At 33.1% G+C, this 14,332-nt stretch overlaps 5 protein-coding genes across 5 annotated transcripts; 3 read left to right on the top strand and 2 right to left on the bottom strand.

Annotated features, from left to right (window-relative positions):
- Positions 1-158: 158 nt before the first annotated feature.
- Positions 159-3,046, top strand: BX664DRAFT_333873 (uncharacterized protein). The gene is made up of 12 exons (XM_051545603.1): positions 159-285; positions 384-595; positions 662-826; positions 901-1,025; positions 1,075-1,129; positions 1,184-1,324; positions 1,419-1,728; positions 1,814-1,927; positions 2,014-2,298; positions 2,369-2,405; positions 2,494-2,523; positions 2,624-3,046. Exons 2-12 carry the CDS (start codon positions 446-448, stop codon positions 2,976-2,978), a joined length of 1,767 nt encoding a protein of 588 aa, XP_051400626.1. The 5' UTR covers positions 159-285; positions 384-445; the 3' UTR covers positions 2,979-3,046.
- Positions 3,047-3,515: 469 nt separating this feature from the next.
- Positions 3,516-4,538, top strand: BX664DRAFT_365625 (uncharacterized protein; the record flags this gene model as incomplete). The annotated part of the gene is made up of 3 exons (XM_051548481.1): positions 3,516-3,606; positions 3,783-4,334; positions 4,411-4,538. 3 exons carry the CDS (start codon positions 3,516-3,518, stop codon positions 4,536-4,538), a joined length of 771 nt encoding a protein of 256 aa, XP_051400625.1.
- Positions 4,539-4,785: 247 nt separating this feature from the next.
- BX664DRAFT_264282 (SNF2 family N-terminal domain-containing protein) lies at positions 4,786-7,417 on the bottom strand (the record flags this gene model as incomplete). The annotated part of the gene is made up of 8 exons (XM_051540810.1): positions 4,786-5,576; positions 5,669-5,750; positions 5,823-5,996; positions 6,052-6,279; positions 6,368-6,533; positions 6,601-6,748; positions 6,813-7,074; positions 7,169-7,417. 8 exons carry the CDS (start codon positions 7,415-7,417, stop codon positions 4,786-4,788), a joined length of 2,100 nt encoding a protein of 699 aa, XP_051400624.1.
- Positions 7,418-8,719: 1,302 nt separating this feature from the next.
- BX664DRAFT_359296 (prepro-carboxypeptidase Z) lies at positions 8,720-10,914 on the bottom strand (the record flags this gene model as incomplete). Its single annotated transcript, XM_051548082.1, has 12 exons — positions 8,720-8,799; positions 8,872-9,030; positions 9,085-9,178; positions 9,262-9,290; positions 9,352-9,572; positions 9,629-9,697; positions 9,772-9,806; positions 9,887-10,173; positions 10,241-10,349; positions 10,438-10,444; positions 10,561-10,681; positions 10,801-10,914. The coding sequence occupies 12 exons, from the start codon at positions 10,912-10,914 to the stop codon at positions 8,740-8,742; spliced, it is 1,305 nt and encodes a 434-aa protein (XP_051400623.1). The 3' UTR covers positions 8,720-8,739.
- Positions 10,915-11,493: 579 nt separating this feature from the next.
- BX664DRAFT_386210 (transmembrane amino acid transporter protein-domain-containing protein) lies at positions 11,494-13,854 on the top strand. Its single transcript, XM_051549312.1, has 6 exons — positions 11,494-12,096; positions 12,229-12,364; positions 12,471-12,861; positions 12,923-13,139; positions 13,224-13,411; positions 13,494-13,854. The coding sequence occupies exons 1-6, from the start codon at positions 11,540-11,542 to the stop codon at positions 13,700-13,702; spliced, it is 1,698 nt and encodes a 565-aa protein (XP_051400622.1). The 5' UTR covers positions 11,494-11,539; the 3' UTR covers positions 13,703-13,854.
- The last annotated feature ends 478 nt before the right edge of the window (positions 13,855-14,332 follow it).

The following is a 14,332-nucleotide window of genomic DNA, read 5'->3' as shown; positions in this document are numbered from 1 at the left end:
ATAATCATCATTATTTGATAGTTTCAATGTAACAATATAAAAGACACTTTTTTTTATTTTCTCCTTTATTCTGTTTTTCTTTCTTCTAAAAAACACAAAAAAAAACCAATTGCTTCATTTTGTCTGTTTCCTGGTTGATGTCTTCTTCTTTCTGTTCACCTGGTCACACGCGACAGAATATTGATTCTTATTTCTTTGGTTTCCTCGTCGTTCTTGTTGTGCCTCTGGTTGTCTGTCTTTTGTGTCTTCTGTCTGTCTTCTTGCCGTTTGGATTTTTTTTTTCTGGTAAGTGCACATATACAAATAATATTTAGTTGATCATGATACTAACCATTTTTCCATTTCTTCTTTTCAACCACCGAAATGGGGGGCGAAATACGTAGATTTGAAGAAATTATAATGCTTTTATTAACTCTTTTCTTTCTTTTTTATTTTAATCTATATTATGCAAGCTGATGAGATCAATAGTATTGTTTCTAGAATATCTTCCATATGGATGGATTTATTGAAACAAAAAAACCTTACTAACTCTTTTTTACGTGAAATCAAAGCTAATAGCGACAGAGCAAATGACTACGAAAAACGCGAACTTCTGGTAATATATATAAAATATATATTTCATTCTCTCATCTCTTTCTTTTTTTTTTTTATCATATCATAGGATCAAGCTCTTGAAATCATACCTATACATTTATTGTATGAAAAAGCTCAAGAAACATGTACTTGTTTGGAAGATTTGGAAGATCAAGTTATCAAACAACTACTTATTTGGTTCAAAAACGACTTTTTCCAATGGATTAACGAACTGCCTTGTGATAATTGTATGGTAAAGGAAAAAAAAAAGCAATGATATACTAAATGAATCAAAAAAAAAACTTTTTCTTACTATTATTAACTTAGGCAAAAGATACTATTTCTGTTGGATACACTCAAGCTACTCAACAAGACCTTGACTATGGTGCTTCGGTTATTGAACTCTATCGTTGTAATATTTGTCAAGCATATAGTCGATTCCCTAGATATAAGTAAGTAACAATATCCAAAAGTTCTCAACTCATTGATTATACATAATAGTGATCCTGCCAAACTATTGCAAACTCGGAAAGGACGTTGTGGTGAATGGGCAAATGTAAGTGATATTAATAGACTCAAATTTTCAAGTTCATTAATTTTTTTTTATAAGTGTTTTACTTTATGTTGTCGTGCTATTGGTGTTGAAGCTAGATTGGTGTTAGACAAGACTGATCATGTATGGACTGAATTTTACTCAACTTTTCAAAATAGATGGATTCACTGTGATCCTTGTGAAGAAGCCTTTGATCGCGTAAGTTTCACTATTTTATTCATTCATTCTTTTTATTAACCTTTTTTTTTTTTTTTTGTATGATAATAATTATTATTCCTGTTAATAAAACTAGCCAATGATGTACACTGCAGGATGGAATAAGGAACTGACCTATTGTATAGCATTCTCGGCAGATGAAGTGGTTGATGTGACACGTAGATATGTAAGGGATTGGAAAAAGGTACAAAGTCGACGACAATTGGTAGACGAACTTGATCTAGCAAATTATATTAAGCAACTCTGTATGGATAAACAAGCATTGATGGATGCTGAACGTCGAAATACTATCAAACAACGTCAGGAAATGGAACAAAAGGAATTAGATGAAGCAAGTCGACGACCTCCCGTAGTAAAAGATAGTGAACTCCTGGGTCGACAAAGTGGTAAGAGTCAAGAATAAACTTATAGACAGAAGATTGAGTTTTTCTTTTACAAACAAACTGATCACTTTTTTTTTATTTGTAATAGGATCTATTACTTGGAGAACATTACGAGGCGAACAGGGTCAAAGTGGATTGTCATCGTCATTATCATGCTCAATAGCGGGAAAAACACCACATGATAGTGTATTTGGAAAACAAGGTAGGAAAAAAAAATTAAAAACAAATAATAATAATAATAATAATAATAATAATAATAAAAACAAGTGAACTAATTGCAGATATTAGGATTAGAAAAGCGAATGATCTTCGAAAATGCAACAATCAACAATATTCAGTTATTAGGATCAGCAAGAAGCATCATGGGATCGACAAAGAATATTTGGCGACTAACGGCAGCACAATCTTCACAATGTGGAGGTCTATTTACTCGACAACTCATTGATATATCACGCGGATTAGAAACAGAATTTGCATTTTGTATGACCAATGCTCAAGGGGGAGCTGCATACGGTGGAGCGGATGGAATGGCGTTTGTTATACAAGCAAATGATCAGGCCCAACTAGGTGAAGGTAAATAACTAGATCTAAAATACAACAATCATGCAAATGAAAATGACTGACCCTGAAAACAAATGACTAGGTGGATGCGAATTGGGTTATGGTGGAATCAAAAATAGGTAAAAAAAAAAAAAAAAAAATCGACAAGATATATATATATATGAAGCGAAAAGAAAAAACTATCTTTACTAATTCCTTTATATATAGTTTGGCCATAGAGTTTGATACATATGACAGGTAAAGAAGAAATAAATGATGATGATGATGACTATAAGGAGAGAAACTAATGTTTTTTATTTTTATTGTTATTTTTATTTAACGAATTCGGCATATATAGCTCAGATCGATGTGCTGATCCATCATCCAACCATATCAGCATTCAAGGAAGATTACACAACAACAATTCAGCACATCATGATCATTCACTCAAACATACATCAGCCATTCCAGCAATGAACAGTGGAGAATGGATTTATTGTCGTATTCGTTATTTAACCAGTGCGCGAACAATGGAAGTAGCATTGAAAGAACCATCATCATCAAACTATATCACAGTATTGACATTGGATGATTTGGATTTAAGGAAGTATATGAATGAACGACAAACATGTTGGATTGGATTTACAGCAAGTACTGGTGGATTATTCCAAAATCATGATTTACAGTGGTTATCTCTTTGTAGTTATATGTGACACCCTCCCTCTTTTATATATATATATATATATATATACCCCTGAATTTACTTATACGCTGTTGTTATTATTCTCCTTAACTTTTTTTTTTGGAAAATAAATTACTTTGTTAGATTGTATCTATATAAATATTATTATTAAGATATTAGTATATGCTATAGAATGAAAGGACTACACTTAATGACGAAGAAGGAAAAAAAAAATGAAAAAAGTAATCATATGAAACATGTTCGCAGGGTAAAAGGTCCTCTGCATAATCTGTAGTTTTGTGTTTGGTTAAGGGGAAGATGAGAATAAAAAAAAAAAAAAAAAAAAAAAAAAAAAAAAAAAAAAAAAAAAAAAAAAAAAAAAAAAAAAAGGTTGACAAGAAGAGGAGGCCCAATGATCTCGTTTTTTTTTTTTTTTCTCTTTTCTTCTTGTTCTCTCTTTTTAATTTTTTCCTTATAAATATATACATTAATCCTACGTATACTTGTATGACTTATCATTTTTATTAGACTGCTCTTACTTATAATATCTATTATTCTCAATTCAAAAATGAGGTTTTGTTCTATATTCATCAGTCTTTTTATTCTTTTGATTTTATATTCAAGTCTTAGTGATGCCTCAAGGGCTCTTCATAAACGAGGTAATTTGATACTTACAGTGAATTGATTGATACATTTAACTTTTTTTTTTCTTGTTCTCCTTTGCACCTATATAGCGGAGTCTGATTCTCAAGGTAAAAAAAAGCATGATTCGTCTTTTTTTTTTTTCTTTTTCTTTTTATTATTATTATTAACCTTCTTTATCATGTCAATCCAGTATCTCCTACACCTATTTCCAGCAATCCATTACCGTCTTCCAGCAGTCCAGTTATTATGGCAACCTTATCGTCTTCAGTCAATAATAATAGTAGTAGCAGTAGTATGGTGAACAGCACACAACAAGACAATCCTTTTGCAGGCAAGCCAACATCAGCTTCGTTTGCCAACAACATGCCTCCAGCGTACCTGACATGGAAGACACCAATCCCTAACCAGACTTTCCCACCTTTGTACAAGATTGGGGTTTCGAACATAACTTTGGCATGGACAGCCGATCCCAATGCCCTCAAAGTGCAACCGATGAATCTCACTATAGCTTTGGCCAATCCACAGAAACAGACCATTACTGCCACTATTGTTCAAGGAACGGCAACTGAAGCCTATTGGGACTTGGCCACTGTGGACACACCTTTGATGGTAGGTTATTATACTGTGCTTGTCTATGATCAACGTGGCCCCAAGGCCTTCCCAAGCCCTGGTTGGTTAATGCCCGATTCAAGACTCTTGGTAGCTTTATATAGTACTGAGGCGTATGTTGGACGATCCGATTGTAAGTGATGATAATCAGAGAATCTTGGATAGTGATAAACCATTCCTTTTTTTTTTTTTTTTTTTTTTTTTTTTAGCCATGTTTTGTCCAAGTTGTTATGTCGGTTCTGGTGAAAGTATGATCTCTTCCATGATCCCTCTTATCACTGCTTTTGGTGTAGCTATGTTGACTTCTATTTTTATTTTGGTATCACTTCTTCAATAAATTATTATTCTATTTCCTTTATAGTTCATTCATCAATATCAACTAGTATATCATGCATTGTTTTATTTTGTTAGATGAATATATATATATAAAAAAAGGGGGGGAATAAAAATATATATTTTTCAATTTTTGTTCGAGAGGTGTAAGTAGGAGGGTGTTAGGTAGATATCAACATATATATATTTTGATTTTGAAAGGGTACTATATAAAAAAAAAAAAAACTAAGAGATGGGGTAAAAAAAAAAATTCATGTACGAGAGGGTCCAGCTAGTGAATCCACAGAGCCTGGAACACGACCACCACGGAAAAGATATAACATTTCTTGTAAACCAAGTCGACCAATCTTTTCACCCGTACCTTCACCAAGGGCACCATCAGCAATAGCTTGTTTTTTACGTTGTAGTTCTAGAATACGATCTTCCACTGTATTGTTGATAAAGATACGATGCACTTCCACATCCTTTGTTTGTCCAATTCGATGTACTCGATCAATAGCTTGATTTTCTAAGGCTGGATTCCACCATATATCCATCAAGATCACACGATTCGCCATTGTCAAATTTAAACCAAGAGAGCCACATTTAGTGGAAACCAACAATACTTCCATGGCTGGGTCATTATAAAATTGTTCAAGTACTTTGGTACGTGTTGCCACAGGAATACTTCCATCGTATCGTCCAAATTTATATCCACTTGCCTTCAAAGGTTTTTCCATAATATCCAACATTGAAGTGAATTGGGAGAAAACAATGGTCTTGTCATAGCCTTTGCTTTCTTCGCGTGTCTTGGCCAAGATTTCAAGCATTGTATCGATCTTTTTGCTACTAACGAATTCTTGTACCTTCCCTAGAGATGCTTCCAATTCTTTTTCTTCTTTTGCTGCCTTTTCTTCTTTTTCTTGCTTGGATAATTCTTCAGGATTTGGCGCATATACCTCGAGAAATTTGGCCACAGATATTATTTTATCCATCACAAGTTCACCACGACAATGAGGACATGATTTCACAATACCTGTTGCTGCACTACCGCTGATATAAGCTATCAACAAACAAAATACATAAAAAAAAATAATCAGTTAAATTATACACTATGATAATAATAACAAAAATAAAAAGATCTCTGTCATTTACTTTGTAAACATTCACGACATAAGATATGACCACAACCAGATATAATACGAGGTTCTTGTGCAGTATCCATACAGATAGGACACTGTTAAAAAAAAAAAAAAAAGAGAAGGCAATATTAATAAATGGTTTTTCTTTCTCTATTATAATTACTTACTTCAACAGTTAACAATTCTTCTTTGCCACTGAGTAATCGATCCACCACCTTTTTATCCAGAGACTTTGCGTTTTCCGTAAAATGTTCTTCGTCATTGCGTTGTTGAGGTAGTTCAATAGTAGTGAGCTTTGGATGAAGACAAGCTTGTCGTAGTCGTAATAAGAGTACCAATACCTATCAATCATGAAATGATCCGTTAAAATGTATATATAATATATTCTTCACTTACATTTGAGTAATTTTGCATCACCGTTCCAGCTTCTACATAGTTATTAAAGGATTGTTGAACCCGATTATCTACAAAGTCATAGAATTGTCGTTCTCTGTCGCTGAAATCCACATGGGTAAAATGTACATTGCGTTCAGGTAAATTGAGGATAGGTCGACCATCGATTTGGGCTTTCTTTGATCTTCGTAATGCAATGGCTTTGAGGATGACTTGAACCTTTTTCAATACCTAAAAAAAAAAAGAGAGAAAAAAAAACGAAATCATTATAAATCATGCATAAATAAATATATATATATATATATATATGTATACTTACATCACTTTTACCATGTCGCAAAGGAGATACCACTTCTTCCCGAAAAGTAGACCAATCACAATAAGGTCGTATTTGTAAGAAATGAATCAGAGAATAAAGTTCTTCAATCTTGTTTTGGATAGGTGTGGCAGTCAAGCACCAACGATGAGTTGCTTCAATACGGTAACTATGGAATAAAATAATAGTAAAAAATATGTCAATCAATGAAGATTCCTTTTATGTTCTTTTCTTACCAAGCTTGTGCGGTACGGGTGTTGCGATTTTTAATGGTATGTGCTTCATCCAGGATAACACGATGGAATTTCAAACAAGCTAAAGGACCACGTCTAACATGACTTTCAGTAAATTCACCACCAATCATTGTATAAGAAGTGATAACGACTACAAAAAAAAAAAAAGGAGAGTTGAGTACCAATTGAATTATTCGAGATCAAATTAATGTTACCATCATATTTAGACAATTCATAGATATCATTTGTACGCCGTGAACCATGATAAACATAAACAGAAAGGTTTTCAGTCTTGTAACGTACTTCTTGAGCCCATTGTTCCATGAGGGATACAGGACAAATTACCAGAGTAGTTTTGACTTTGATGGATTGTACAGGCCTTTTTGCACGTTGCATAGGTGTCATATTAAGCATATCGGAAGGAGGCGCATGATCTTCAGATTTGCGACTAACTATAATGGATAGAGCTTGAACCGTCTAAAAAAAAAAAAAAATTAATAAAACAGACCAAAAAAAAAAAAAAAAAAAAAAAAAAAAAAAAAAAGACAAATATATCATAAAAAACACTTACTTTTCCTAATCCCATGTCATCCGTTAGCATTCCACCTTTGTTGATAGATAATTCTTGTTTCGTCATCCATTGAAACCCAATCTTCTGATGTTCTAATAAATTGACTTTGAGTCCATCGGGAGTTCCAGATCTACTTTCAGGTGGAGGAGGTTCTTCATCATTAATGGTTTCCAGTAACTTGCGCAATTCATCTCCCGCTTGGGCTGTTGTCATTGACCTTTTCGTTGGATCACCAATGGCAGGATTCATCCTTCGATTTGAAAAACCAGTAGGTGTGAAGGTATGGTGAGCGAGAGAGAAAGAAGATGACTCGGGGAAAGGATTCATAGTGATACCGTAACGTCGTTGAGCTTCATGGCGTTGATTGATGATTTCCATTTGTCGTAAGATGTAATCCACATTCGTGTTGCCTAAAGGTATCAAATCATCATCATTATCTACTGAATCCTCATCTGAATCGTAACAACCCAATGGAATTGCATTGTCTATCGAGTTGCCAGTTTCTGCTGTTAAATCAACCAAACCGTCATCTTCGCTGTCAATCACAAACACGTTCGTCTGATCCGCAGCACTTGTTGATGATTCTGCTTGTTGATTATTGGTGACATTCCCATCATGGACGTGTATTGTTTTGGCTCGCTTGTTGTTATTATTGTTGGTATTAAAGCTTTCTGGTAATTCCCTTGATGTTGGAATATTCATGTTGTTGGGTAAGATTGTTGAAGAAGTCGAAGTAGGTATAGACGAGGTTATTGTTGATTGTTGAGCTTCCCTATCAAGTTCTTGTTGTAATTTTTTGGCATATTCAAGTTGTTTCGCTTCCATTTCAAGACGTTGTTCAATTTCTCTTTGGGCACGGATTTCAGCAATATCAATTCCCATGGCTATCAGAGCATCTTCAGAAAGTCCTTCGTCAACAAGCCAGTCTAATGGGTCAGGTGAACGTTGTCGTGAAGTCGATGAATTGCTAGAAGATTGATCCTGTGTTGTTCCAGTTTGTTGTTGTTGTTGTTGCCTATTTTGAAATGTCAAATCTAAAAAGACGTCGTCGTCATCAGTACCGTCAGTATCGTCGTTAAAATTGTCTTCCATTGTCAAATCACTTTTGTCACGGACAAGACTAGAGGAAGTTGGATTGGTCATAGTAGAAGACGAAGTTTCTAAAGGATAAACACGATCTGCTGGGGTTTTTCCATGGTCGTGGTCAGATGACATTGTTGATCAATATAATTTAATAATAAAGAAAGAAAGAAAAACGCAAGATAAAGAGAGAAGGGGAACAATATATAAAAAAAAAAAATAATAATAATGAAAGCACTAGAAAATATTCTGTTAGCGTTCAATTTCCGATGAATGTCATTGGATAGATTTCTGCCTTACAAAGAGAAACAATGAGCGGTTCAAACATAAAGATGTAATAGATAACATAAATAATCAATATACATATATATTATATATAATGATGAAGATGAAATATCCAATGATATAAAGGATATTTTTTTTTTTAGTTTAATTCGATGTAAAAAAAAAAAAAAAAAAAAAAAGAAGAGAGAGAGAGAAAACTAAAGCTATCATGTTTGAATATGTGTATTAAACATTTGTAAAGCAGCCTTGGGTTGATAATAAGGAACCTAATCAAATGACAATATGAATAAAAGAATTAAAAAAAAAAATGAAGAAAAAACGTCCATTGTTGTTCTTACCTCATGACCAGCTTCATAGATTCGAATAAATGTCAAATTTCCACCAGATTGGATTTGTCCAGCTTCAATACCATCCACTAACCAGGGTTCCATTTTCTGTGTTTGATAATCATCACTACCATCAAATTTCAATACTGAAGACCATGCATAATTCCCATACTAAAGAGAGAGAGAGATAATTAGCAAGTATATAAAATTAACGATAAATCTTACCCATGAACATATATAATCAGCATCACCAGCATAAAGTAGCACACGGATTCCTTGATTCAAAACATTTGCTACATAAGAATCTGTATTTCGTATACTATCAAAAATAAATGTTAAAAACAATGATTCTATTCCACAACTAATCAGATCTTTTTTTTTTTCTATTATTATCATCATTACCTATCACCAGTAAAAACGAAGTGTTCAAACTATATTTGAAACGAAAATCCAATCAGATATAAGAGTATATTTGAAAAAAAAAGAACTTACTACTTTATCAGAACATTCTTCATATAAGCCAGTAGCACCGATTTCTTCCTTTGTCGTATTCTTGTTCAAATAGTCGACATAATCAGAACGAGGATCATCTGAAGTACGTACATCATAATAACTTCGTCTAGACTGATCAAAAAGAGAAACAACATGTGTATTACAATATGCTTCTGCAATAGCACAATCACTATTTTTTCCAGTTGCATGGCATCTATTCACTAAAAAAAAAAAAAAAAATTAATAAAATATATAAATGATAAAGTATAGTTCTTACCTCTTTTCAAACAAGCAGGCATATTGTTTCTCATTCTTTGACATGTTTCTTCTGATACCACAGGACCATCTAAATAAATAAATATATATAACAAGGTAAGTATCAGATAAAAATAAAAGTAATAAAAAAACACAGGATCTTACAAGTAGAATTGCAGGCCATAGTAGGATAAGCTTCCCTAAAATCAAAGATATATATATATATATATATATATATATATTACTCAGTCTTGTTCTTTTTTTAACATATTTGACTTACATTTGAATATCAGAGTTTGTCCAACCATTACCTATACCAATGGATTTCAAATGAATGATAGGATTTTCTTTGAGACCTTGATTCACCAATTGATTTTGTTGCATAATATAATCAGCATAAACAGGGATGTAGTGACCAGCATAAGATTCTCCGAAGAAGTGTAAAGGCGCTGAGGCATATTTTGGATAACGTTTCATAAAGGATAGCAAAAAATTGTAAGCAGGGACTGCTCCAGCTTCACTACTATCCACTAGATCATCACCTAAAGAGAAACCAACACCAGCGGGCTAATATTATAAAGTTAATCAACCTTTTCTTTCATTCTCCCCCTTCTAATTGTTGTATTCCCATTACCTGATCAAAAAAGAGAAGATTGGAGTATTTATTCCAGCTAAAAGGATTAGTACTGACACTTTCACCATCTTCTTCTATCTTGCAAGGTCCCAATTCCTGCCATAATCCACTATCCAAAAAAAAAAAAAAAGAAAAAAGAAAAGAAAGGAAAGAAAAATTTAGGGGAGCGGAGAGAAACACGAACTGGATAAACTTACACCATGCCTAAAATGGAAAGTACAATGGATCGATAATGGTTACTCAAAAGGGACATGACATCATACTTCTTTGTATACAACCCTTTTCTTTTTTACTTTTTTTTTTATATATATATAACGTACTAGAACATCCAGGCCCACCATTTAACCATACAGTCAAAGGTGCATTATTAGGATCTGTTTGACTTTCGAAAAACCAATAGAAATATCGAACACCTGGACTAAGAGTGATATATCCTGAGTGCTAAATGAATATGAATGATGATTGTGTAAAATGATGGATGATGAATGGATGATAATATAGAAATGATATGAATATTGCATGATAATGATCACCCTTTCATCTTCTTCTGTGTTACCTACTTGAATGACCGAAGGATCACATAGAACAGGATGTTTTTCAATTTCATGAACGACAGGAATTGAACTAACTACTTGTAGAGTACAAAAAGCAATGATTATATTAGTTATGAACATGATCAAATATAATATATATATAAAAGAAATGATTTCTTTTTTTTTTTTACATTTTTCTACTTTCTTTTATATATTGTCACCTTTTCTTTTTGTTTGTCTTCAAAGGGAATAAACATCAATGGGTTTGATCTCCGTCAATAAGAGATATGGTTATTCCAAAAGCGGTGTATAGAATGGTAAAAAGAGAATGATGATGATTTGCTGAGCAACAAAAAAACGGGAACTCTTGAGGTATATAGAAAAGTGTCCTTTTTTTTTTTTTTTTACTCTTGCTTACCTAAAAAGGGAATGATGTCAAATAGAGAGGATGATTGGCTCCAATCAGATTAGGGAAGAACAAAAGAGAGAGAAAGAGAAAAAAAACAATAGGCTGAGAGTGTAAGTATTTCATGCAGGATTACGGTAAATGAATTATTATAGTAAGTAGAAAAAAAAATGATCCAAAGGAAAATTATATATATCATCGGAAGCCTAAATGAAATAATAGTTCAAGTTTTTTTTTTTTTTTTTTTGTACTCCCAAGGTTTCATAGCTGGCTGTCAAAAAAAAAAAAAGATATTCATCGAATCTTTTTTTTTTCTATTTTCTTTTTAATTCTTCTTTTCCTTTTTTTTTAATTATCAAGATGACATCGAATAAAAAAGAGGTCACTGATATCAGTAGTCATGGTACTACCTCTCTACCTAATTCAAGACCAAACTCTCGACCTAACTCTCGTCCTACCTCTCAATTTATACCCCGTAGTTCAACTCCTAGTATATCAAGAGGCAAAATGACACCATCAAGAGTGGATTCTGGTATTATTCCTAATATGATCCATGAAGAAGATCAATCTGATGAAGGAACAAGTACTACAGTACCTATACGACCTGTACGTCCTAGACCAAAATTATCAAGTCGAGCTACTTCTTTTGCACAATCTGCTAAACGAGTATCTATGGGTGCTAGATCTTATTCTTCCTTCTCTTTATATTCTCATTTCGCTGGTGAAGCTTTGGATGAAGATGATGATGTTGATCATCGACGACATCGTGTTATCAGTGGAAAAATCAACGAAGAGAAATTGGATGAAGAAATCGAAACTGAATTTGTAAAAAAGACCCCTACTGCTTCTGTTGGTAAAGCCATGTTTATGTTCTTGAAGGCTTTTATCGGATCTGGTGTACTCTTTTTACCTAAAGCGTAAGTAATACAAAATGGAAAAACAGAAAAACAGAAAAAAAAAAAAAAAACTTTTTCTTCTTTTGTTGGTCCGCTTGAAGTGACATATATTGTTCATTGATAGTTAATTTTTTTTTTGTTTTTTTTGTATAGTTTTCAAAATGGTGGACTGGCTTTATCTATTATCCTCATGGTGATCATTGCTTGTATTTGTTTGGTGGCATTCTTACGATTAGTACAAACTCAACAAATTGTTGGTGGTTCCTATGGTGATATGGGAGCAACTTTGGTAAGTAGGCGGGGAATGAACTCTTCTCTTTTTCTACCTTTTGCTTCTTATTTTTCTAACTCTTTCTTTCTTTCTTTTGACTTTTTTTTTTATAATGACTTAATAGTATTGTCAAGCACTTCGTTATACTATCCTTTTCTTCATTGTCATATCTCAAATTGGTTTTGTCTCCTCCTACTTTATTTTTGTTTCTGGAAACTTATTCAGTGTCGCTAATGTTCTTTCCAACTGTCGTAACCAAATTATTGAAAAGTACTATGTCTGGTTTCCCTTGATTGTATTGGTACCTTTATCCTTGATCCGTCATATTGCTCGCCTTTCTTTTTGTGCTATCTTAGCCGATATCTTTATTCTATTTGGTTTGGTGGTTATCATATACTTTACTTCTGATCAATTACACAATGTTGGTGTGGGACCTAATGTTATTGCCGTTAACTCTGTGAACTTTGGTATGATGATTGGTACTGCTACTTTTTCCTTTGAAGGCATTGGTTTATGTAAGTCTTAAAAAAAAGGTGAATATGGTGCACAACTCATCCTTTTTTTTTTTTTTTTTAGTGATTCCTATTGTTGAAGCCATGGAAAAACCTCAAAAATTCCCTTTTGTAACAGCTTTTGGCTTGATGATCGTTACACTTGTTTACGTCTTGATAGGAACTTTATCTTACTTAGCCTATGGCGATCAAATCGAAGCTGCTGTCATTTACAATTTCCCGCCTGAAAGTCGTTTGAATATCTCTGTCGAACTTTTATATTCTGCTGCCATCATTTTGACGTAAGGAAAAAAAAAAAAAAAAGGGGGGGGAGACTGATGTTATATAAAATAAAATCCAATGAACTAATTGTTATTTTTTTTTAGTATGCCATTAATGTTGTTCCCTGCGTTGAAGATTATTGAAAATGCTCTTTTCTACAAGTTCAAATCGGGTCGGGATAGTATCTGTGTAAAGATGTCCAAAAACTTTTATCGCGCTGTGATCTCAGTTGCTTGTGCTGCTTTGGCTTTTGGTATTGGGGCTGATAATTTGGACAAGTTTGTCTCTCTTGGTAAGTAAAAAAAATAAAAATAAAAATAAAAAGGGTGATAACTGAAAATGATGATTGATCGTCCTTTTCCTTTTCGAAATAGTGGGAAGTTTGGCCTGCGTACCTTTGTGTTTCATTTTCCCTGGTCTTTTACACATCAAAGTTAGCTCCAAAAAATGGTGGGATAAAGCGGTTGATATTTGTCTGATGATTTGGGGTGTTGGTATCATGATTTATACGTTGTACGTGACCATTAATTCATTTGTGCATCCTTCTCCTTCCGTACCTAGACCTCCCTATTGCCCTGCTTAATTTATCTCGATCACTGTATCATTATTATTTTTATTATTCTTGTTCTTATTAGTATTGTAGTTAGTTTGTCTTTTATCATGTTTTCATTATTTATCATCTCATTTTCACAAAATAAATACCATTATAATAATAGATTATGCACTGAAGCTGAACACCGCTTTGCATTTTTTTTTTCAAATCTTTCCATATTCATTGTATTCTTTAATACGGGATCTTTATTCCTATATTTAATATCTGTCCATTAGAGCTGATGATGGTTTTACCATGACGACCGGGAATGAATGGCTGTAATGTCGCAAATGCGTGATGAAATCGCATGATGATACATGACTGTTTCATGAACTGACGATGAGAGAACAGTAAGATATACGATGAATGAAGATAATACAAAGGATGATGATTATATAAAGGCTGGTTGATGATGAACGCTGGTAATGATTCTTTCCTCGATTTGCTAATGATCAACGCACGCTATATATTATCCATACTTTTTATTTGCATTTCTTCTTTTTATAAACAGTTCCTTTCGTCACTATCATTCCATTGAATCACTTTTTTCCATCTAAAGGATTTAGGTAAATAATAATAAAAAAAAAGATCTTAATGACAATCGAATCGAATACTCCAGTC

The sequence above is a fragment of the Halteromyces radiatus genome (assembly GCF_025201355.1).
Source record: "Halteromyces radiatus strain CBS 162.75 chromosome Unknown BX664scaffold_4, whole genome shotgun sequence".
In the NCBI taxonomy this organism is placed as follows: Eukaryota; Fungi; Mucoromycota; class Mucoromycetes; order Mucorales; family Cunninghamellaceae; genus Halteromyces; species Halteromyces radiatus.
The sequence above is the reverse complement of the archived record's forward strand: the minus strand, read 5'-3'. Positions and strand labels throughout refer to the sequence as shown.